This window comes from Triturus cristatus, chromosome 3_2 (assembly GCF_964204655.1).
Source record: "Triturus cristatus chromosome 3_2, aTriCri1.1, whole genome shotgun sequence".
NCBI classification, from domain to species: Eukaryota; Metazoa; Chordata; class Amphibia; order Caudata; family Salamandridae; genus Triturus; species Triturus cristatus.
The window spans coordinates 489435540-489461372 of NC_140584.1; the positions used below are offsets into that span (position 1 = coordinate 489435540).

Here is a 25833-nt window from a genome sequence, read left to right on the forward strand (position 1 = left end):
GAATGCCACAAGTTTCTGGATGACTCACATTCAGGATTCCGAAACAACCACCGCACCAAAACAGCCCTCATTGTCGGCCGCTTTCGACACCGTCTCCCACTACACACTCATTGACCAACTACACACAGCTGAAATACAAAGACTAGCACTCAAATGGATAGCTTCTTTCCTCTCCAGAAGAACGCGAGTCAAAGTCTCGCCGTTCCAATCAGAACCGAAGGACCTCATCTGCGAAGTCCCACAGGGACCATCGCTCAGCCCCACACTTTTCAACATTTACATGACTCCTTTGGCAAACATCATTCAATCCCACGGAATCAAAATTATCTCCTACGCAGACGACACCCAGCTCATTTATTCCCTCTCAGATGACTCCATCATCACCAAAACAAACTTCAAAGGATGTATGACCAGCATGGCCAATTAGATGACAGAAAACTGCCTCAAGGTCAACACCGACAAAACTGAAGTGCTTATCCTCAGGAATAAGAGCTCACCTAGGGACTCCACCGATCTTAGACCACACACACCCCAAACGACCAAGGTGGAAACCTATGCCTCATCTTGGACACCAACCTCACCATGAAGTCCCAGGTCAATGCCATCACCTCCTCATGCTTCCACATCCTACGCATGATACATGAAATCTTTAAGTGGCTCCTACTGGACACCAGGCATACCATCATGCAGGCCCCAATTACAAGCAGATTGGACAACAGCAACACACCCTACACCGGCATCCCAACCAATCTTCTTCACAGACTTCAAACCATCCAAAATTCCACCACCAGACTCGTACTCAACCTCCCTCGCACTCAACCTCCCTCGCCATACTCACACCACACCACTCCTCAGCGAGCTCCACTGGCTCCTGTTAGACCTGGCATCTTTGGCGTGGTTACCCCTGACTTTTTGCCTCTACCTCCTGTGTTTTTTGATGCTATGCTGGATTTCGTTTTTGCTGGTTTAGATGCTTTGGGAACTTTGCCACTGCTGATCAGTGTCAAAGTGCAAGTGCTCCCTTGGTAAATTGTTGTATTGATTGGTTATCCATGATTGGTATATTTGTTTCACCTGTTAGCCCCTAGTAAAGTGCACTGAGTGTGCCAGGGCTGGTGATTCAAATGCTACTAGTGGGCTGCAGCACTGATTGTGCCACCCACAGGAGTAGCGCTAAAATGATGTCTTAGGCCTGCTTGCAGTGCCTATGTGCAGTCCAGGACTGCCATGTCGACCTGGCCAGTGCACCCACTGACCAGGCCTTATCCTTCCCTTTCTGTACATGTCAGGCATCCCTATGGTGGCACTAGGTACCCCCCTGGGCTGGGTGCAGTGTATCTGAAAGGTAGGGCATGTACTGAGGTGTGTAACATGCCCTGGTAGTGAATTACAGCCACTTTCGTTTTTCACTGCTGAGAGGCTATCTTGCCCATAGGATAGAATGGGGAAGGCTGTTTACATGCCTATCTTCCCATAAGGGCAAGATAGAAAATCCAAGTTTGGTATCTCTGTGTTCAGAATTTAATTATACATCTTTTTAGCAAGATGGTTTTTAAATTCACTGTGTGAGAATAGCACTTTTTAGAAAGTAGCTATTCTCCTGTTTAACCCTCCTGTGTGCCTGTGTGCTGGTTGGCTGACTGGTGTCATGTGATGGGCTAGGTGGCTCCAGGAGCCTGGATGAGTCAGCAGCAGGGTGAATAGGGAGATCTGCTTTAGATGGGTGGGAGGAGTAGTCCCTGGGTTTGAATAGGGCTGCCCCTGACAAACACAATGCTGGCTCCACCCCCTGCTGGCCAGGCTGAGGACTCTGCCTCTGTTGGCACAAAGAAGGCTCCACCTCCTGCTGAGCGTCTAACAACCCTGCCCCTCACTCTGAAAGGAACCAGGTGCTCCAGAGCAGAGCACACCCAGGAACCGGTTTGAGCAGGGGAATCCCCCCCACTGGAACAAAGAGAGACAAAGACTTGGAGGGGTATAAGAAGAGGACCCCAGACACCTAAAACTTTAGATCACTTTGGAACTAAGAAGAAACCTCTGCCAAGGAGAAAGCTGAAAAGGACTGAAGAGGAGAAGACTGCCTGCTTGCTGTTTTGCTTTGCTGCCAAGGAGAGGGGAAGGACTTTGCTGTGTCCCCTTCTTTTGATTCTGATCTCCAAGGGCCTGAGAAGAGCTGGCTCCCTGTTAAGAAGTCCCAGGAACAAAAGGACTTCACCACCAGCTCCCCCTGGAACTCTTCTGAGAGAGTTCTGACCTGCCTTGGAGTGTTTGCCCAGTCTTGGGGCCTCAGGAGGTCGTTTTGCTGTGTTTGGGAGCTGGGAAGCAGAAGCGTGAAAAAGAAACAACTGGTACCCAACGCATCATCCGATTGCGTGTCGCAAGAACGAGAGTGCGTGGAAAATTTCATCGCGGCACCATCGCAATACGCAGGGTCCCCGCATCGCCGAGTGCGTCGAGCATTGTCCCGAAGCGTGAAGATTCCTGGCATTGCGAGGGTCGTCGCAGAACCAGTTTGCGAACCGCACCACTGCCGGTGCGTGAAAGTCTCCAGTCGCTGCGTGCGTCGACGCAGAGTCCCGTTCCGTGGCGCATCGAGAGTTGCGGCGCCGGAAGGCAACGCTGCGCCACGCATCGCACCACATCGAAGAGTGTCGCATCGAACCTGTGCGTGAAGCTTCCCCCTAAGAAACCTACGCAACGAAGGCCAAAGTCATCGCATCCTCCCCTTACAGATCGGAGCCGGCGCATCCACCTCTGCTGCGTGAAGCAGGGCTGCTGCAAAGCCTCCCCAGGATCTCAGGAGTATCGCATCGCCTTTGCAAGCTTCCTTGTTATAGCTTTTGGGAACCTTATCGCAACTACAGGTACTGTTGGGCACGAAAGTGTCGCATTTTGTGCGTTGAGAGTCGCATTGTGCAAGACACTGACTTTTACATCCTGGAGTACTTCCTGCAAACTCTGAACTATCTTTAAAGTAACCTTTTTGAATTATATGTTAGTTTGTCTGTAGTATTTGGTCTTGTGAAGTTTTTAGTAAAGATACATTATTTTTCTAAAACTGGTGTGGAGTAAATCTGTGGTGTTTTCACTGTGTTACTGTGAGTGTTGGTACAAATACTTTACACATTGCCTTTGATAGCCTAGACTGCTCAGGCCAAGCTACCTAGAGGGTGAGCAGGGGTTATCTTAACAGTGTATCCCCCTTTCCCTGACTAGAAGCAAGGGTCCCTACTTGGACAGTGGTACCTACCCTGCCAACTAGAGACCCCCAGATCTAACAGCTCCCCATCCAGAAGTGCAAACACCTCACACACACATTCAAGTCACTACAAAACATGGGACCCGCATACCTCAATCCCCAGCTTCACTTCCACCAACCCATCAGGCAACTTCGCTCAGTTTCACTCTCACTTGTACATACACCCCGCATCCACAGAAGCAGAACAGGAGGTCAATCATTCTCCTGCCAAGCTTCCACATCCTGGAACGACCTTCCCAAACACATCCTGGCCTCCCCCTCACTTTAATTCCTCAAGAAGCTGAAGACCTGTCTATTCAAATACTCTTCTTGCTGGGCCATCGAGACTTCCTGTATTCAGGCCATGGTTCACCACACGCCTACACTCACCTACTCCCTGCTCAGCACCTGGATACCCTCACAGGTGACAAGCAGCGCTCTACAAATCCACCTAACAATACATTACATTACCGTCATTCTGTTTGGTAAAATTATTCCACCTCTTATGGGGTGCTTCCATTTCAATGCAAGGGGTGTATTGTTTTCAGAACCAGCAGCAGATGGTGAGGTCAATTTGGTGAATTCAGAAGCCATTTTGAAAAGAATGTTCCCTGACTAAAAGCACACGTTCCGCAACGATAAATAAATGCTTAATTCAAACATGGTGCAAATAAGTATGTCATACAAAATACATGTAAGTATTGTTTTTCAGAGTAGCCAATTGTATTTTATGTGAGAAAAGCTACATAAAAAGTAGAAAACAAATAATGTATTCAAAAATAGGAACTGAGGGTAAAGTGTGTTTGTATGCATATCTAAATGACTCAGGGGCATATCAACAAGGCGGCGATCAAAAATTATCGTCGTTTTGCGTCCATTTTCGGACGAAAAATGGCGATAATTTTATCGCTTTATCAGCAAAGTCATGCTATCGCGTGAATCCTTGCCTTAGCGCCCTTTCCCGTAACGCCTACCTTTGCATCTCTAATGAGATGCAAAGTGAGCGTTCCGTCCCAAAATAACTGGAGAAATATCGCTAACCGACATTTCTCCCATTATCAATGGGCACACTAATAAGCATAGCGATAAGAAAAGTAGCGCTAATCTTGGTTGTCGCTACTTTCCTTACGCCTGCTTTTCCTTTGACTAAACAATGTTAGTCAATGGGTGGTGGTTTATAGGGCTGAGACCACCCAGCCCTATCAACAAGGATATCGCCGTTTTCCATGGAACATCGCTGGAAAACCAGCGATGTTCCATGGAAAACATCGCTATCATAGGAATAATTATCGCCATTGCGCTATGAGTTGGTAATACAGTGCTATCATGGCGATAATTATCTGCGATAGCCGGCGATAAAATTCCTCACGCTAAGGGCCGCCAGCGATAATTATCGCTGCCGCTTGTTGATATGCCCCTCAGTGATCTAGAATTCTTGACATTTGCCTGATTCTTAACAATGGTTGTGACCTCCGTCTGCTTGAACTATGTCATTTCTCCTTATGAAGTCTGCCCGAAAATCATTTAATGAAGCATTAGATAAACGAGATGGTGTAAAAAAAAGTGTTTTACTTTTAATGCACTATAATTGATTTCATCCAAGGCCAAATGCACATTCGAGTGGTTATTAGTGGATAGTACGTTGCTTTTAAAATGGAATGCTCTTTGCACAAATGCATTAAGGAAACGGTGGCGGTTTCTTAACAAGTGTGTACAACCTATAACCTTCGGAGCCAGCTAACGTCATCTGAAGGAACATCCATTCAATGCTCATTAAAAAAGTGTTTACTTTAGGCCCCTATAGATCAATCATATATAATTCTACTAAATATAAGAGTAGAAAAAATAATCTTCAGCTAATGATTGAAACATCCTATTTTTAACCATTTGGACTATCTGGCTGTTCTGCAACCCTTCGGGCAGTACCAAGAGGGTGACACGCCTGTGCTCTGCAGGTGCAGATCTATTCTAGTGTGATGGGCTCTCGTAGTGGGCAAATACTCGTATGCCCTGTGTTCGGGCCGCATGTTGTAGTGTAGAGAGCTTTTGATGCTACTCTATGTCCAAAACAGAGTTGAAGAGTTCCCTCAAAGGCTCGTGGTGATTTCCTGTATGGAGTACATTAGCTCTTTGTGATGTTCTAAATTCAAGATCCTTTTATTTATTAATGTGCTTGTTTATGTAACTGTTTTATTTATATAGTGCAAGGGCACTAAGAGGTGTAGACACGCTTTACAAAGTAACAGCAACGGTCTCCCGGTGAACAAGGTATGGAGCAAACAGGAGGAGGAACTGGGAGGAGAATAGATTGCCACTGAGGAGACTGGAGGGGAGGAGAGCGCAGAGCGTGACAAAGAGGAGAGAGGAGGTACCATGACGAGCAGATTCACAAGGAAAGTGACTCAGAGCGTGCCACAAGCCATTTGACTGCGCCGCACTGAGTCACTTTCAAAGCGCAGGGAACCCACTTATTTACAACAATATGTCGCATCTCTGTGCTTCCCCTTGCGCTGGTGCACAAACTGCTGTCATGCGCTGGCGCAGGCACCTTTGCACCATGGTGCCAGGATGCCTGCGTCATGGGGAGATTGTTTACGTGCAGGAAGGTTTTCCTTCCTGCACATAAACAATCAGAAATGGCAGTTTTCAACTTCAATGTGTGCTGCATTAGCACACATAGAACTTGTAAAACGTAATTGTTTTAGGGATTGTTTACATGCAGGAAGGGACACCTTCCTGTACATAAACAATCACCAGAGGTGATTTATTCTTTCTATGCGTGATGCAGAATGCAGCACGCATAGAAAGAGGAAACAAACCGAGGAGAAATTAATACATTTCTCCACGTTGCGCCTCCCTACGCCTCCCTTGGGGAGGTGCAGCATTCAGACGCATTTCCAGATTTACGATTTATCGTAAATCTGGAAATGTGTCTGGTTCCATGGGTGTTGCGTGGTAACACCCACAGCAACGCCCATGGAACGCCCCTTTCACGCAAAGTGCTGCTTGCAAAAGCGCCATATTTACAAGAACAGGAAAAGTCACGCAGGTTGCGCAAGGGGCTTGTGTATTTGTAAAGTGCACGTTCACCCAAGGGTATCTTGGCGCTGAATAACAGATGTATATTGTTACCCAACTCAATGGTACTCATTTTATCAACCTCAAAAGGATGAAAGGCTGAATTTAACCTTGAATTAGGTCGAACACAGGCCCCTACTGTGGATGAATTAGTCCAAGGTACCAGACCCAGCAAAAATAGATGGCATGGAAAGCAAGGGGGAGGGCGTGACAGAAGGAGGACCTCAGGGGTAGGGGTGGGGAAGGGTGATGGGGCAGGATAGGGAAGAAGAAGGTGAGTGAGAAAGAGAAACTGAAGAGAAAGGTTTGAAGGGGGAGAGGAAGAGAAGTTAAATGTCGAGTAAGAAAGCGGAGACGAGAAGAGGATGTTAATTAGAAGGAAAAGAGGAAGGAGCAAAGGCGAGGGATCATGGAAGGAAGGAGAGCCACGAGAGCAGGAACGAGGAGAGGACGGGGGAAACGAGGGGTGGGAGAGCGCGGAAGAAAGGGTAGAGCAGAAGAGGAGGGAAGGAGTGATGGAAGGTGGAATGAAGGAGGAAAGAGTTCTGGAAGGGAAGAAGGTTCCGGGGCTAGATAAAGGATGGAGGGTAGGGAAAAGGTGAGAGAAGAGAAGGGGAGGGGAGGGGCTAAAAGGAGGTTCAACGGAGATCAGTAGAGATGGAAAGGTGGAGGGAGTATGGGGAAAATAGGGCACTTGGGCAAATTGTTCTGTGTGAGAAGCCTTCGTTCTGATACTATGTAGATAAAGTGCTGCTGTGGACAATACATTGCGGTGAGTTGCTGTAATTGCAGAACACTTGCTGTGTCTTTCTGCGTGTGTTGATCTCCCGCGGTTTGTGACCTACCAAAGTAGCACTCGTCCCAACTCTTTGAAAGTAGAGTAGCATTTATGATGCCCATGCTGTGCGTACCAGCTTTGAATCTCCACTGTGAAGCTTCCCCTGCATGGCACACCGGTCATGCTGGCCGTAGCTGGGCCGCCCTTGGCGCCAGTCTCTGCAGTGCAGATTCCTCTATAGAGCTATCTGTTTCTAAAGCACCACTTGTGTTTCCAGCATGTGTATAGCGCTCTTCTACATTTGCTGGGCCCCAAAGTGCTGTGAAGTCTGCGCTTCCGTTAAGGTTTTTTTGACAGGATTCAATATGACTTCTTGTCATTGTGCTTGCTTAGAGACAGCGTGTCTGCCCAAAGTAGTATTTAGAAATTGCTTATTTTGGCTGAAGGGTGAAAAAGGGTGCGTTCGATTCTATCAAGGATTTTTGTAGAGAGAGAAAAAGCTAGAGTGAGAGAAATCGAGAGAGAGAGAGAGAGAGAGAGAGAGAGAGAGAGAGAGAGTGTGTGTGTGTGTGTGTGTGTGTGTGTCTGTGTGTGTGTGTCTGTGTGTGTGTTGACATTTGGCCCTGTTTCACACTAATTCCCTCCTGTGGTGAAAATACAGTTTTGTGCCTTTCTTTCACCGGCCTTGGCCCCCGCATGCAGAGAACACGTTTAATATCAGAGCCACAAGGATGCATAAACTATTGACAGGGGCATTAAGTAAGGAACAATCCTACTGTACCTTTAGAGACCGCAGCAGCTGAAGACCCAAGGATATGTTTTTCTCATTGTCCTCTAAAAAGAACATACAAGCAGGATTAACATATGACATTTTATTTCTTCGAAGCCATCTAAGGTCCATATGCGTCAGAGTTATACACAAAGCTATTTCAACAGCACACAGCGTAAATCTGTTCAGTGCAGCAAGATGGCGTGAACGGTGTCTTGTGAGAATCATAGCCCTGCTTTCCATCTGTGAAGTGATTGACACGGGACATCTCTAGGAAGTGGTAGTTACGCAGATATTGACCTTTGTGCAGTAGTAATAAATGTTTGAATCTATGATTATTAACATATTTATCTCAAATAACGTTTATTGGGCCACATCGTTTGCAAGGTCATGAGCAGTGGAGAATTTCCGTGATTTTTAGAATGAAAATTGTAACTAACTTTTCTTCAACTGGCATGTTCAAGACAAAGTCTAAGAAATGTAACAATTGATTTTAGTCTCCTGAGTATTTAGACATAACTCTGCTTTAACAGGGTCTGCAGCGAAAGTTCCCACCCAGCCACCTGCGCTTGGACTTTAGCCATGCACAACGTGCTCTTCACACAGGGCGTGGCCTGAGCCCAATGCTGCAGCCGTCCCGGGACACAAGAAGGGCCAGGGGTTGGACGGAAGGCCTGGCCGTCAGCCCCAGGCCAGCCCTTCGAGTCTGTACCGCATGACCAAAGTGTATGCGCTGGTGGTTCTGGAGTGGCGGAGGCTGGTGCAGGCCTGGCAGCAGACTAGAGCTTACATGTCACTATGGATGTCCTAAGACATGTGCAGCTGGGTCACGTGCATGGCCTGTCCTTAGGCAATAGTCGGTGCCAACAGGGCGCAGCACGTGGAACATTTGCTATGTAAAGGCCGTGCCCAGTGGGTCATGTCCACAAAGGGCTGAAGCTTGTGCACACATTCGTTTATTTTGTCAAGGGAATGTTTGTTATCATCCCAAAACCCCCAAAATCCACTTGTCAAGGAGAGTTATGTTTGAGCACAGAGAAACTAAGTTAAAAAAAGCACGAAATCCTTGAAATTCCCTTACAGAACTTCGGCTGAAGCAATGTTAAGGATTCAAACTCAAACCTAATAAAATTGAAATTTGAGTTAAGATTGAACTTAAATTTATGTTTAGTAATGCAATGCACTGCTCAGGGCCTCACATATGACGTCACAAATATTATCACACATAAACTGGGTAAGGAGATCACTGGTGACATCACATATTATCTTGACCTCATCAATTAAATCACTGTGTATGGCCAAGGCAGTGCAACTGCACCAATAAACAAAAACGTTCATACATCACATCATCTTAAACAAACATATCAATTTGAGCAGGCATTACAATGGAAGTGAAAAGGTAATGAAATCAGAAATCATAATTGCCCCAGAATCCACTGCTACAGCAGAGGGAAATGTATTCAGGTATAAGAATCTATTTTGGTCATTGTATATGGAGCCTAAACCCACCCAGGTGCGGGGTGCAGGGCCTAGCCATAAGCCTAGCACTTCAATATACCGCTGGTACCTGTAGCAAAAAGCCATTCACCCGGGTTATGATGATACAGATGCTGGGTATAGGCCCTGGCTGAGCCCATGCCACTCATTACGAAAGGCTATGCCCAGTGAGTCATGTCCACAAGGGGTAAAAGGTAAGCAATCTTTGATGTCTCTAAAAACAACACATATCTATACAGCATCTGTTAGGAGCGGGGGTCTCTAGTTGGCGATGGTTTGCACCTTTGTCCAAATAGGGACCCTTCTTCCTAGTCAGGGTAAGGGGGATACACTTCTAAAATAACCCCTGCTCACCTGTTGGTAGCTTGGCACGAGCAGACAGGCTCATCTCAGAGGTAGTGTGTAAAGCATTTGCACATAACCAACAGTACTACAGTGAAAACACTACAAAAGGACACCACACCAGTTTATAAAAATATCCAATATTTTTATATACTTCAAACAAGACCAAAAACGATAAAAATCCACCATACAGTTCTCAGAAATCTTCAATAATCAAAATAGACTTGAAAAACAGTTCCTTGAAGTCAATAGCTCCGTCTGCGGCTATCACGGCATCATGAATAACAAATCTAAACAGTTCTGGCTGACCGTGGCATTGCGGGCCAGCTATGGTGTCGGGAAGACCCGCAAAACAGTTTAGAAATGTAGGGTGTCGGTGACCTCTTGATGAGCCCCGAAGGGCCGGCATCCGCAGGCGTCAGTTCCGGAGGTCGGTGCAGAAGTCGTCAGGCCCTTGAAGTCGCACGCATTGCAGATCGAACTCCTCGCAGGTTGAAGTCAGGAGCGCCGGTGTCGGCAGGCATCGGGGCTGCCGTGCGAAGTGCAGTGGCTTGGTGACGGTAGTCCAGCAGCGTCGGTGAGACCAGAGCTGAGGTGCGAAGTGATCCGCTGCTCGTCGCAGTGCTGGCAGATCACGGTGCAAGCAGTGGCGTTGTTGTTCCTGAAGTGCTGTCGCCGGCTGCAGTGCGGTATGAGCATGGTGCATTGTGTAACTAACAAGCAGTGCCCGTGAACCACGGTTCAAGAAGCGGCATCAATGTCGGCCTGGAGCGGCGGCATCCGGGATACCAGGGCGATGGCGTGAAGCGAGGTGGAGTGCGATGCCCACAGGTCGCGTTTTAAGCAACGGCTTGGTGGCAGCATCCGGTGGCGTCATCGGTGAGACCAGGGTTGTGGTGCAAAGTGCGGCAGTACCCTCTGCGGTGCCTTCAGGACACAGAGTCGGCAGCGGCGTCATTGACGGCGTTGCGTTGCTTTTTCTTCTGTTGCAGCACAAAACACACAGGCCCCAGTGCTGATGGCAGAAGAACTTGATGTCTTTGCTGTTCCTGAGACTTCTTGAACAGGGAGCAAGCTCTACCTTAAGCACTTGGAGAAACTCAATAGAGAAGTTGCAGAAAGTTCAGTCCAGTCCTTTCACTGACCAAGACAGAAGCAGCCACTGCAGGCCAACACAGAAAAGCACTCAGCAAAGTGGTAGTTCCTCCTCACAGCTTCTCCAGCTCTTCTTCTTCCAAAATAGTTCTAAAGTTCTGGGGTCTGGGCTCCAGTACTTATACCCCAAATGCCTTTGTTCTCTCAGGCAGAGAAGCCCTGTGCCCAGCCTGAATCAGTTCTGTCCTCCCAGTGTAGCTACCCAGCAGGAGGCGTAGCCAGCATTGTCTGTAGAAGACCAGGGCCATTCAGGTGCAAGGAAATCTTCTCCCACTACTCTAAATGCAGCCCAGGTCTATTCAGCCCAGTCCTGACTCATTTAGACTCTCTGGAGCCACTACACATCCCCAGCCCCTGTCACTCCAAAGCCAGATAGTCAATACACATCCTCGCAGAGGCACATTGGATGGCTAAGCAAGAAAATACCTACTTTCTAAAAGTGGTATTTTCAAACACAAAATGTAAAAATCAACCTCACTAAAAGATGCATTTTAACATTCTGAGTTCAGGTATACTAAACTTTCTTTTCCTAGGTTTTTCCTAGGGGTAGTTAAGTTTATAAGATGTTATAAGCTCCCCATTCTTTCCTATGGGAACAGGTAGCCTTGCAATAGTGAAAAAACGAAATTGGCAGTATTTCGCTATCAGGACATGCCACACACACCAGCGCATGTCCTACCTTTCACATACACAGCACCCTGCCCACAGGGGTACCTTAGGCCTACCTTAGGGGTGACAAACATGTAGGAAAAGGGAAGGTTAGGGCCTGGCAAGTGGCACTTGCCAGGTCGACATGACAGTTACAAACTGCGCGCAGACTCTCCAGTGGCAGGTCTGAGTTACCTTTACAGGGTTGCTTCTGTGGGTGGCACAATCAGTGCTGCAGGCCTACTAGCAACATTTGATTTAAAGGCCCTGGGCACACACAGTGCACGGTACTAGGGACTGAATAGTAAATCAAATATGCCAATCATGGAAACACTAATCCATAACACAATTTACAACAGAGAGCATATGCACTTTAGCACTAAATAGCAGTGGTAAAGTGGCCCGAGTCCTAAAACCAACAACAGCAGGTCAGGAAAAAATAGGAGGACGAAGAAAAATGTTTAGGGATAACCCTGCAAAAAGGGCCATTTCCAACACAACCCCCTTCCAGCCTAAATCCAGGTTTACCAATCTATACCTTGATGGGCTTTCCTGCTTGGGACGATAGAACATGGAACCTGGCCCGCAATAGCTGGGGTCTATTCCTGTTCTACGCCTTCCTGAACCTAGGTGGATCCCTCTACCCATACTTTCAGGGCCTACTAAGCTGACCCATGGGGAACCCTTCTCCTCAACCCAGAGTCTGTAGCCGTAGGCTGGACCTGTGCCTGGCAAACCAAGACTTCTGGGGGAGTACACCAACCCCCGAAGGGAAACACGCTCCTCATGAGCTGTGTGAGAGTCTGCCTGGTGCAGGCCTCCAGCCTCCTGTCCACCTGACAGAGCATGAAAAACCCCCGACTGGAAGTGGCTTCCCCAGGGTCAGTCCTGGGGGGTTCTGATCTCAGAGCTGGCAACCCCTGCCCCACTGGTCCTTCCACTGGTGACTGCGTCCCCCTCACCCTTTTCTCTGGATTCATGCACTCTCCCAACTGGAGCGGTGCTGCCAGACACCAGAACAAGTGGGGTACTCGTTACAGCAGTTCCCCCAGTTCAACTGACACCGTGGGATCCCCCTCAGGGGATGACATCCCGGTACAGATCAGGCCACCCTTCTGGGGCTCACTCATGGAATCAACCAGGCCCGCGAATGGGTTTCGGGCACCTTGGGACACAGCCCACTTCCACTCCTTTTCCTCTGAGACAGGATGTGGGACCCTACACCCCCCTACTACACTTGGACCTATCTGGGCTACCACAAACCTCCCCTACCTCACTTGGTTGGGGAAATTCCTAAGCCACTTCCTTCAGGATCACCCGCAGATGCTTCTCCAGACCCTCTGGAATCCACCAAAAGGTCTGCCTCCAGTGCAAGCTCCCTGGGGTCAGAGAACTCACACTCCACCAGGTGTTGGCATAGCTCTGGAAACAGGGACTTAAAATATGCTCTCCATTCAATCCCTGACATGCTTGCGATATGAAAGGGAAGAAGGGACATTTTTACACACAGTCTGGAGCTGTTCCGCGTTGCAACCCTTCTGGCGCAGGGTATCTTCGTGTCTCAGTAATGTATTATCATGATAACTCCCACATGACCCACGACTCTTCCTTCTGCACAGTACAGATGAGATAGGGGACAATAAATACAAACAGCATTTACTCTTTTTGGCCCTCACTATCGCCAAACGTGATATTGCACAGTTGTGGAAAGGGACTTCTCACCCGACGCTGGGCAAGTGGTAGGTAGCACTAGATAAATGTATGAGTGCTGAAATTGCAGTATTTTTACCTCGTTGCTGCCCCCAAAAACACAGGAAAATTTGGGCTCGCTGGGCAACATAGCGAGGGATTGAGCTTACCCCTCTCCCATCGGCGGACCCCTAACAGAAATCACTGTATAGATACATTTTTCTGGACCTCTTGATTCCACATTATGTATAGCCTGTCACTCTATGAACGTATCCATGGTATGACCACTTTGAGTCTTGAACAATCTGCATGTTTCTTTACATTGTGTGACCTGCATGTTAGTAGGTATTGCAAGTGTTTAAAATGTCGGTATTCCTGCTTTATTTGCTTTCAACTTGCAAAGTTCATTCCATAGACGTAGTAAGTTTTGTTGCAAATCTTTTATTCACCAAAATCCTTTGTACATATGAAGAGAACAGCCAATGTGTTTCACCCTTCACAAGGTCTTCTTCAAGGCAGCGGTAAGATGATCAGAAGTACTGCTGCTGCTGCCGGACACGGACGGCTCCGTCTGCCCATACAGATCACACAGGTACAATTCCTGATCACAGTGGAGGCTGTATTTGCCTTAAGACTCGGTTCTTCAACATTGGATCTTGAGTAGGGCCATACTGGATCTTGGATATCATGATATCCATTATTGGCAATGGGCCTCGTGTGCAAAGACTACATCCATTACAGAGGACATGCTTTTATCCAACTAATTGCTGGACCTTGCAAACTGACACATTTTTCTGGTCATCTTACCGTTGCCCTGAAAAAGCCCTTGTGAAGGGTGAAACGCGTTACCTGTTCTCTTCATATGTACAAGTACAAGACATGTTATCTGTGATATGTGTGAGATCTTGCACTGTGCACCGGGACAAGACATAGCTGTGTTGCTAATCAGAGGTAGTAAATATCATTGGTTTTTAGGTTTTCAACACTACATCCTTCCAACTGAATACATATGGGATAAAGTACCCTGTTCCTTATAAGTCACAGAGGAGTTCCTTGGCCAAGGAGAGGAAAATGGCCAAAGGTAGGGTTGCTTCATAATGTTATGTAATTCTGAGAAGGCACTTTCTTTTTAATATCAGTCAAGAGTATTTTATTATACATGGTCATACTATTACCCCATCCCTCATATGACCAAGTGTGGTTGCAGATAGGTAGCCCAAATACGTATGTACCAAATAAAACACATTACTAAATATGTTTTTGCAACATATAACTATGTTGCTAAAACATATTTTATGCAGTTAATTGACAATCATGTTTAAAATAGCTATGATTCATAATGCGTGGTTGCGTACAGATGAAATTCCGCTTTTCTGTAATAAACTATAGGTGTGAAAGAACGTACTATGCTGCCATAAATCTCTAGTTTCTACTAACGACAGCTCTTTTCAGAAAAAACATTCAGAGCTAGTTCTTGTTTTCATTGTTGACACCGCATCATTTTAATTCTTCTCCTTTGCATGCGTTTCACACTGTCTGATGATTGACAGCAGTCATCGTGACTTCACACCTAGCTTCGTAAATCCTAAAATACATTTTGCGTCGTGGCTTTGCCGAGAAAGCGGCGCACCCACAACGTAAAATGTTAATGAATCCGACCAAGAATCCGAACCTTGCTGTAACCTTCATAGTCAGTACCTAATTTGTAAAATATTATGTGCGGGGCCCACGCTTTTGCCAGGGCCGGACTGGGAACACAAACCGGCCCTGGCAAACTGCTCGGCCAGCCCCCCTGTGAGGGGAGGAGGGTGCGGCCGAGCTGTTTGTTAGGGCTGGTTTCGGCCAATTTTGTTACAGGGGGCCGATATTGCCGACCCCCGGTAACAAAAATGGCCCCCAGGGGCCGAAAACCGTCCCACACTCTGGTAGCCCACTGGGGAAACGCCCGGTGCCTGCTAGGGCCAGTCCGGCCCTGGCTTTTGCTCAGACTGATTACTAGGGCTGCCGAGTCTTGAATCCCCTTCATCCATCACCCGACACTCCTGTATCTCTCCTGCACGTCACTTGTCATCTCTGATTTCTCTGTCACTATTTTTCCATCTTTCCCTTCCTCCTTCTTTCCCCTTTTGTGTTTTTCTCTCTTTTGTTCTGGGTCACAGTTTGATGGGGAAAAATAAGTGCTGGTCCCCAAAAATCAGTGTTAGTGGGCCCCACCTGCAACCATCGGCTCAAATTAAGCACTGCTCATATTGTAGGAGTTCTGGAAATGCTACTTTCAGCTCTGCTTCCCTCTCTCTCTTCCTCTCCTGTAGCTTTCGGTCTGGTTCCTCTGTGCCTTTCTGTCTGTCTGTCATCTGCCACATGCTTAGTACTTGGAACACTAGTGCACTCCCACTGTTCACCCACATTAAAGTCCAGAGCATCCATACTACTAGGAGGGCTAGCACACTGGTAGTGTTCACCCACATCCAGTTCAGAGCATCCATACTACTAGGACTCGCACTGTCCACCCACATCCAGCTCAGAGCATCCATACTACTAGGAGGGCTAGCACACTGGTAGTGTTCACCCACATCCAGTTCTGAGCATCCATACTACTAGGACTCGCACTGTCCACCATCATCCACTTCAGAGCATCCATACTGCCAGGAGCACTAGCGGACAGGCACTGAGCATCCGCATGCAAGTTCAGAGCACTCGTACTACTATAAGCACTGGCACAGGCACTGAGCCCTCACATCCAAGTCAGAGCATTCATACAACGGGGATCATTAGCAGAGGCGCTGAGCTCTCACATGCAATATTAGAGCACTCATACTACTAGGAGCACTAATGCACGGGCAATGAGCAACCACTTGCAATTTCAGGGCACCCATACTACTAGGAGCACAAGCACACTGGCAGGGAGCATCCACATCCAAGTTTAGAGCATGCATACATACTAGGAGGAGCGCATCAGAATTCAGCAGTTACATCCAGATCTAGAGCCCTTGTACTACTATGAGCGCTAGCTCGCTGGCACTCAAAGCACATTCAAGTGACCTAGCCTGCTCTGGCTTACCAGTAGGTCTTTAGGTAAAATTAAATATGGATTTCTAGCATTTGTGCAGTCAATCGAAGGATGCACATGGATCCACAAAAAAGCAAATGCAATTGGAAACAGTAGTCTGTTATGCTAGCATGACTATTAGCCCATTTTCGACATTGGATTTAGAGTATGGTAGATCACCTTAGAACTGGGTGAAATGCACAACTGTGCGCTTCTCCAGGTTGCCTCGTTTGTACAATCACCCAGTTCTTGCAGCAAAAGCAGATTTTGCTGTATTTTTCTTATCCCAAAGCGTATTTTTAGATGTTAAGCCCCTTTTGCTGTGTCTCTCTCTTTGCAAAGTTTGTGGTTTCAAAAGTTCACAAATTATGCTTTAAAATGCGATATGTAGCTCAATATTTTGAATATTTTGGAGTTTTCTGAGGAAGGGGCTGGTAAACCCCCTAACCCTCCATTGATAGATTACAGCTCGCGCTTCCTTCACTACTGTGCAATTTGACTGGACATTAATACCAAACTCTCTCAGGCTTTTCAAGCCACCACTTTTCACTTCTGCCCTTTATTTTATCCTCTGATGTTGAAAGCTCAACAGCTTTAACTGACCCTGTGCCCTTTGAAGATCCTTTTGGCCCTCCTGGCGCATACTGCACCTTACCTACTGATGAACAAATTGATGCTTCAGATACGCAGCCCCAAAAATCCGTCAAGGAATGTGGAATAGCTGTCCTCATTCCAAAATCTCTGCAATATGTAGTAGTAAAGACTATGGAGAGGTATGTTTTTGTCAAACTAAACATTTTGGTTTCATCTTGATTGTCGGCTTGAGCTGTGCCCCCATGGCCATTCTTTCTAGCTTATCCTGACTCCTTACAGAGTTTAGTTCCTCCAAAACTGTGATTGGTGGCACTTGGAATTCAGCAGTAATCCTGATCATAGTCAGGGACGGCCTCAATGCAAAGTCAATGCAAGGGATAGAGAGATTCTTCATGATGGTATGGAAAATCATAGCCTAGGAGACCGTTAACACATCACACATCCTACAGAAAAGAATATACTTTCCTGTGCTGTATACAGGACACCTGCTCATGTATAGACAGTTTCCTAGGATTCAATTCAGTTATAGGACCTTTATCCAGCTTCTCCATACTGAAAGGTGGGATCGGGAAAACACTCACTCGTGCAGGAGGACCTGGACCGGGGCCAAGTCTCACCTGCTCCCAAAAGATGGAGAATGAACATCTTCAGATACAACTTGCCCAAGGGGAAAAAGATGCTATAGATGATAAATTACTTGCAAGACTATCTGGAAACGAAAGAAGGACTACGCTTTATCATGGAAAACCTTATGGGCCACAGGGAAGGCTGTTTGGGACTTGGCCCTATATACTCACAAACTCAGGGACTGGACAACCAGCCTGCTCCGGAGAGTGAAATCAAGACCTCTGAATGCTTCCTGCACTAGGAATCCACCGACAGAATTATGAAGGGGCCTTGAATGAAGAAAGTGAAACCTTAACAAAATGGTCACAACCAAGACTGAAAACTGTGACCTGTCTGAAATTGTTGCATTATGAACAAGGTGCATTAGCAGCCCAGCTCCAGCAGAGAGAATCACTAACCGCCATCCCTGCAGTACAAGATGGCTCTAACATACGATAAAGTCACCATGTTGACATCACAGAATCATTTGCAGTTTCCTTTCTGAGCTTATACCACTCTGACTGGCCAGTAACATCCCAAAGAGGAAGCAGAACTTCTAGAGGAAGGCAGCCTTCGCATCCCCCGAGAAGACGGCAAGGGACTGTCGGAAGTTGAGGACATAATGGAGGAACCTGGAGATGCATTTTTGGATCTTCTTATGGCAAGCCACCAGGGGATGATGGTCTGCCGTGTGACTTGTACAGGATAACCAAACATTTGATCTCTCCAGATTTATATGAGGTATTCAAGAGGGTTTTTGGGAGGGTTTTATAGGAAATACAACAAAGCAGTCATCGGTTTATGCCCCAAACCAAGCACAGATCCTTTACAGCGTTCCAATTATAGACCCATCCCCCGCATAAATCCTGACATCTAGATTCTTGCAAAGGTCCTTGAGAACCATGAGAGGAACGTTATGCTGAGCTTAATTCATGACTCACAGGGGAGTTTCACAACTGGATATATGTCCAGGAATCACTTACGACTTCTGTCTCATGTACTGTGAGAAGTGAAGGATGACTAACAGAGCAGTGCCAGTCTCGCTGGATATAGAAAAGGCTTTGAATGAGGTTTTTTTCACATGCAGGAAAGAGCTGGGATTGACCCATACTTCCTAGCCAAAGTGCAGTCACTTTTGTCACTAGTTGTCAGTTGGATCAGTAGTAAAGGCCTCAAGTTGAACTCGGAGAAAATGGAGGTGCTCTTTTCTGGCAAGGACTTCTCGATTTGGAATCAATCTTGGTGGTACCCAGACCCTGGAACTTCTCCCTATGCCAGTACCTAAAGTCAGGAAACTTGGGGTAACCTTTGATGCTAATCTTTCTTTCATTTTTCAGATCAATAAACTACCCTCTTCTTGTTTTTTCGGTTAAGAATCCTGAGGAAAATCTTGTCATTTAGCCCCTTTGATTTATCAGTTATCATCTTGCTGGTTTTGTTGAGGCTAGACTATTGCAATGCCCATTATTTGGGCTCTCATCAATGCTCTTTAAACAAACTACAGAGGCTGCAGAATGCAACGGCCTGTCTCCTCATGGGAATACTGAGGTTCAAATCAGTCTAAGACACACGAGTGGAGATTCACTGCCTCCAAGTCAAACAAGCATTTACAATGCAACGGTCTCGGCATTGTTAAAGTTAGAGCTATTGGCATTGCTCATGACAATGCCGTTTCTTTAAATGTTTAAAAAACAAAAACATAAACAAAAATAATGTCATGAGCAATGCCAATAGCTCTAACTTTACCAATGCCGAGACCATTGCATTGTAAATGCTTGTTGTTTCTTCCCCTCGACTTGGTCTCCACACAACCTTTTCCTCCCAACATTCCAACAATGTCGTCTATCTGCATTCCTCACACATCGTCTCTCGCCGGTTCAGTAATGTCTTTACATTCTCACCTTCTGTCCATTCTCCAAAGTTCCAGGGCACAAAACTCGCCTCACCTCCGGCATAAAAGGCATCCCAACCGGCTGTCGAGGCTGCCCCGGTCTAATGTTCACACATGAAAGGGTCCTGCGCGAGGCATCCGTCGAAAGGACATGAAACAAGAAGCCATCTGAACCATTTTCGGGACAACTTCCGACATAAATCAAACAGAAGTGACAGAAACGCAAGCAGCGCATCGCCATGAGATCTCCTGCATAACCCGCGCATAAACAACACCAGACAACACAAATACTAATGTGTTCAATGAAAGCAGGTGCATGAAAGGGTCGTAAAATGCACCTTTCCTTCAATTAATGCCGCCCGAGGGTTTCCTGCACATAACTGCGTCCTTATGAAAACTAAAACATCCGGGATGAAAGGCGGAGAGGCAAAAAGGCAGAGCAAGAACAAATCTGCGGCTCGAGGGGTAGATAAAGTGTTCGGTGTTTTGTGGGGACCTACAAAGTAATCAATCACTGTGGCTCCAGCAACTAACTTGCGTCAGACGTTTAACAACCATCAACAAACGTGTTAGTTTGCCTTCTCGTGGTGCCTTCACAACACCAGGGGAAACAAAACATCGCGTGACTTTATTTTGGTCGCAAAGGAAATCATCGACTGAAAAGTCCGGATGGCAGCTGGAAACTAGAGACATCAGTGTGTCAATGTGACTGGTGACTGGTGCCCATGTAAAGCGCTCCGATGCCTACGGGTCGAGTTCGCGCTATATTAATCTGCAAAAAAAACCATGCACGTGCAGGCACAGACCAGCACAAAGACACAAACACACGGCCTCCATTAGACCCACAGATACCAGACATGACGCCTCGGAGGCACCCGAACAAAGAGGGACCCATGCACGGACCATCATAGAAGTTCACTCACACACAGGCTTGCCAACTTTAAAAAATAAATAAATAAAGTGCCTCAGTTAAGTAATAATATCAAACACGCGCGTGGTGCACGCCGCGATAATTAAAAAAACAGATGTCGGAACAGATGGCCCATGCACATAACCGCAAGCGTTAGGCCAGGGGCGGATACATGCACACGCCTTTGACCAATTGCGTGATGTCTTTCCCAGAAAGACACACGCAAAGACCAATAAAACAATGCCGAGACCATTGCATTGTAAATGCTTTTTTTTTTACTTTGCGTTTTGATGACCAAGAATTAATGCTGTCCCCTGGTAACCACGGAGGACGGCTGGCGTGTCTAAAGCGAAACTGGAGTCTCCGAGTCGGACGTCCTTGCACAGTAAACAAGGAGGAAGCTGCGAGCTGCACGAACCTGATGCTGGACACCACCACCTTTCTCCGAGGCAGAGCAGAAATGCCTCGGAGAAAGGCAGCGTCCTTTTCGGATTCGGGGGCGTGTTTTGCTGTTGTCTCCTCCTTGAGACTTCTCGCAAAAAACACGCCCCCCGATCCGAAAAGGACGGGGCCTAATCAGAGTGACTGACCTCTTCTCCAGTGGCTGGCCAGCATTTACGAGGCCAGCCAATGGAGAACAGGGGAGAAGAGGGGCTGGTTCAAGCCCCTCTTCTCCAAGTCATTAAATCTCCGACTTCCGGTTCTGCCTTTCGGCAGACCGGTAGTCCTCGACCTAAAAAAGAGTGGCTTTTAAAGCGCTATGTATAGCGCAGAACTCTCTCCACGGTGTAGGTCCGGAGTATTTAAGGAAGAAATTCTCATGGTACACTCCAAGAAGATGTCTGCGCCCTGCTGCTTCCAAAACAGTTATAGTTTCTAAAATCCACAAAGTGTCCTGGGGTGGGAGATGCTTTGTCTACTCCATCTGCCAACTTTGGAATCAATTGCCCTGGCATCTTAGATGTCAGCTAAATCTGACCTGTATCGAGAAGCATCTCAAATTCTGGCTTTTCTCTCTCTCTCTATCTTTATCTCTGTCTATATAGTTTTCTATAAATATTGCTATTTTAGTACAGCATATCGCAGACACTAGTGCCAAGATGCCTATGGGCATTCGATGCACTCTATACATAAATCAAATAAAATATGATAGCTGTCATAGAATCCTTTTCCTCCTTTTCCAGTTATAGGATCAACTGAGTCAGATACTGTTGCTCATCAATAGTTCTGATAAGGTGACTGCAGTGAGAGTTAGACGGCAGCCATCACATCTGAAATACTTCGATGTCCTAGTTCTGGTTTTGTACAACATGTAACCCTTCATTGATAAGACAGACAATGATTTCCCACAATAGTTGATGGGCCAAGATATTATTACCTTCTGGGAATGCTCCCCCTCCCAGTCTCTGCTACGGTTCTAAAATATATGACTAATGCAATCCAAATTTTGTTTGGACTGGTAGAAAAACAGGACTTTAAAAGTCCAAGTTACTTGCAGCCACCACATCTTTGAGGCTTGAGACTCCCTGACATGTATGCATATCATCTTGCGCATCATCTATCTCAGATAATTTACTTGCCTCAGAACTATAATGACCCACTCCTAGAGAAAGCCATGTATCACACCCAGCTTAGACTTACTTGCCTATAATATAAGAAAAATATGTCAAGCTCACATTTCTTCTCAATGGTTTGCACAATGCTGACCACTGGGGACATGGCACACAAACAACTCAAAGTGAATAAACATTGTAAGAAATTGGGTTACTAGTTGAGGGGAGTGAAATCTCCACTCAAGTAATAAACACAATCCTTGTTAGGCTGGACCAGAAAACTTACTAAATGGACCTGTGCTTAACCCTCTTTTAGCTTGGCACACACGCAGTCAGGCTTAACTTAGAGGCAGTATTTATGCAGCACTCAAAATAGTAATAAAGTGAAAACATAACACAAGAAAAATTCCGAACTAATTAAAACAAATAGAGAACATTTTAATCAATATGATGACACCACAATGAACAAGTCCAATAAAGTAGAACCAGATTTATGAATTGTTAAGTTGGTAAGTTAAAATAGTGCCAAGAAGCACAAAGCTTTACTGAGGGTTACTGAAGTCTCCGGCCTTGGTTGAAACTTTGTGATGGCTTTGCATTCGTCGTCAGCTCGAAGAGCTCATCGATTATCACAACTTCGGGTTGGCGGGAAGGTGGAAACATGAACGAATGGTTCTGTGGGTCTCAATCGCTATTACACATGGAGTTATGGTGAACACTAGTCTGATTGTCTACATTGATCACAATTTATTATTCGTCCAATAGGTCCTAACTGATTCAAAAAAATGCAGATGGCATAGTACTCATAGGTGCAGTGATGACACAGGTGTAGATCCAGTTTCAATGCTCATTTCTGTACAATTACTGATTCAGGATTGGAATCAATTCCTTTTGGACAATTGTCATTTCAGTATCAATGTTTCGACCCACAACCTAATTTCAGTGGGTCTCCTCAGGTCAAAAATCTGTCTGACATAATACCTCTTAGCTGTGTCTAATCTTCCCACGTAGAGGTCTCGTGGCAGGCTCAACAAGGGTCCCCACTAACAGGTTATGATTAAACGGCAGACACCAATTGAATTGGGGTCAATAACAGGAGTTGCTTCAGCACGCACGTTCACTTGTCCAAGTTGCCTGAGTCGAAACCAACAACTGCCAGTGGGGAAGTTGTTGTCGACACAAAGAGCACCAGTTGGTGAAGTCTGGGCTCTGTGTCTGGTAATGTAGCGCCAGCAGTCAGATGCAGGTCCCACATTGGCCTTTGTGAAGTGAAGTCCGCTCACATTCGTGAGAAGAGCAGGGATGGTTCTTTTTTATGCGAAGAGCCCAGAACCTCAGATGTTTCAATGAGAGTCTAGTTCATGTAGTTTTGGGGTTAGAGGAGTACACTCTAACACCTGCCAAGGGTCCAGGACTTGGACAGGCACCTGTTGGGTGGTTTTGACTCACTCCAGCAGAGGCCAGAAGCAGGGGTCAGGTGTGTCCAGCTGGTACTGGTGAGCTGGGCAGTTGTCGGGAAAGACCTCTGGAAGCTTATGATGTCCCTGTAGCAGAAAAAGGAGTTTCAGCCAACTGAAACTTGAAGTCATTTCTAGGGTCCTAGGTTCAGGGAAAGTAGGTCCAGTTTTCCTTCTATGGAGAGTTAGCCTTGCTACAGAAACAAATAACTTAGGAGTTTTTCACTGTCAGGATATATAAAGCATAAGTACACATGACCTAATTATTTAAATATTGTGCACCTTGCCCTATGTTTATTTAGTTCCTACATTAGTAGTGACTTATAAGTATTAAAAAGGAAGGAGGTCTCTCCAGTGGATGGCCTGGCAAAAGGTTTATTTTGCCAGGTCAAAATGGCAGTTTTAAATTGCCCTACAGCCTGCAGTGGTAGGCCTGAGACAAGTTTCACAATGCTGCATTAGTGGATGTACAACAAGTGCTGTAGCCCACTAGTAGCATTTCATTTATAGACCTTGGGTATATGTAGTGCCATATACTAGTAAATTAAATGGGCCATGTGTATACCAATATTACCATGTTTAGTGCACAATAACTTCACCACTGGTTAGCAGGATAAAGTGTTCAGGGACCTAAAAGCCAACAAAAACGGGTTCATCAAAGGAAGGCAAAACTCTGTAGTAACTTTTCAGAAAGGGCCACTTTCATCAAATACATACATTGTAGGGCCACCATCTGCAATAATACATTGCTAGTGATAAAGGATAGCATATTTCGATGACAAGAGTAGGCTTCCTCAGTAGACAACTTAGTAAAGGGCGGCAGCCCAAAATCCTTTGAGTCTGTAACTTTGTCTTTCTTCCAACCAGCTCAAGGCTGTCAGTGTTGGCACCTAGTGAATTCCTTAAAGGGCATGTAAGAGTGAGTGCCAGTCTCATGCCAAGATTCCCCTGGTCGTTTCTTAAGGGAAAAAATGAGTAAAACACAGAGGGGTGGTTTTGGGACTTTATCGCACCTTGAACCCCGACGTACACTCCACAGGACTGGAAAGAGGCACTAGAATCAGATGGCAAATACTCAGACAGTTGAAATACTCTTCTGAGGAATACCTAGCACCCACAATAGAGATTTGAGACAGGCGTGTCTCAAGTACGCACCCTGAGGAATGGCTGAAGTATCAACTTGAATACAATGTCTGATGGAGCTCTAGTGCCTCGCGGCACGCGACCATGTGATGTATCCGCTGCAGGACCAGACAGCACGGTTTGATCATGTTTTGGAACATGTTGAGATTACCTTAATGGTCCACATCCTTAGTGTTCTAAGCAATAACATGAAATCATACATCATAACCCTCCATCGGTTGGTGCATGGCTGACCATTGGTGACATAACTGAGCCTGAATCACAGGGCAGGTTTGGCCCTCCCTGGTATGACTATTGAATCATGACATTGGCACCCTTTTAACTGTCCATTCTCATTGTCCTTTGAAAACTTAATAAAGATGCATTAAAAAAAAAATCACAGTTTCTGGCTTTGTTACTCTTGTCCCCTAAATGACAGAAGTCTCATTGTCGGTTCTTTGTGAAAGTGAATGAAGGACCAAGGTTTTGCTATCAATTAAAAGCCTCCAATCCTGCATTCCCAATTACAACCATTCAGAATGAAGCTCACAATCAAATCCCACGTTCTCCATATGAACTAAAAGTGCTGGTGGGTTAAGTGTGCCTCGTTGGGCATGGGCCTTTGGGCAGCACTACATCAGTTAACTCAGTGCAGAGTGCTGATCGGACTGAGGTGCAGCACATTATAAACAAAGCGCCGCACTGCATCCAGTCAATTAACACATCTGTCCCATGGTGTTTTAAAACAAAGTCAGTCTCTCACTTGTACTTAGATTTAGGATTTAAGTGCAGGTGATGAAATTAAAATGGTAGTTATTCTGTAAAAAAAAAGAATGATCTGCCTAAGCAAACATTTCTAAATCCTAAACAAATAATAATGTAGGCGTTCCTTGAAAATGGTAACTGTGCATAAGGAAAAATAAATAACTTTTAACCACTTTACTATGCGGGGTGGTTAGTGATAAATATAAATGAATTCAGGATTCCAGTATCCATGCATTCCTCCTCATGAAAAATGTGGCATTGGGCTTTACAAAATCCACAAAACAAATATCTCACAGCACCAAAGAACAACACAAATGTTGCACACCTTGCCATTTTTCATGCTCAGCTTACCAATGACAACTGCCGGGCAGTCCACTGTTAATGACCCCATGGTAACAGTGAGATGTTCCACCTGACCAATGGGTTTTACATTCTGAGGCAAAGAAATATTTTCATCATCGTTCTTGTTCGTCTTGACACGTTCCTTCAACCTATATTAAAAAAGACACTGCTTTTCAATATGTAATCAATAGCAATCAGGGAAAATAATATTAATAAATACATAAATAGTCGTTTTTTCAAGTTCAAAGTTTTGAAAATTATGTTTTAAATGCCATGAATATGGAAGGAGAAAGTTAATGTGACTCTGCTGTAGTCATCTCTTGATTTCCTGTAGGTATCTATAGCCGATA

The 25833-nt window shown here is 45.9% G+C and overlaps 1 protein-coding gene across 1 annotated transcript in view; it reads right to left on the bottom strand.

The window, feature by feature from the left end:
• Nucleotides 1-25833, bottom strand: part of NRIP3 (nuclear receptor interacting protein 3) — a 204013-nt gene that overhangs the window by 18125 nt on the left and 160055 nt on the right. Inside the window, exons 4-5 of the mRNA XM_085648139.1 lie at nt 25493-25632; nt 7876-7928 (exon numbers count right to left, since the gene is read on the bottom strand). Of these exons, the coding sequence (XP_085504265.1) occupies nt 7876-7928; nt 25493-25632 (193 nt within the window). The remainder of the gene's footprint in view (nt 1-7875; nt 7929-25492; nt 25633-25833) is intronic.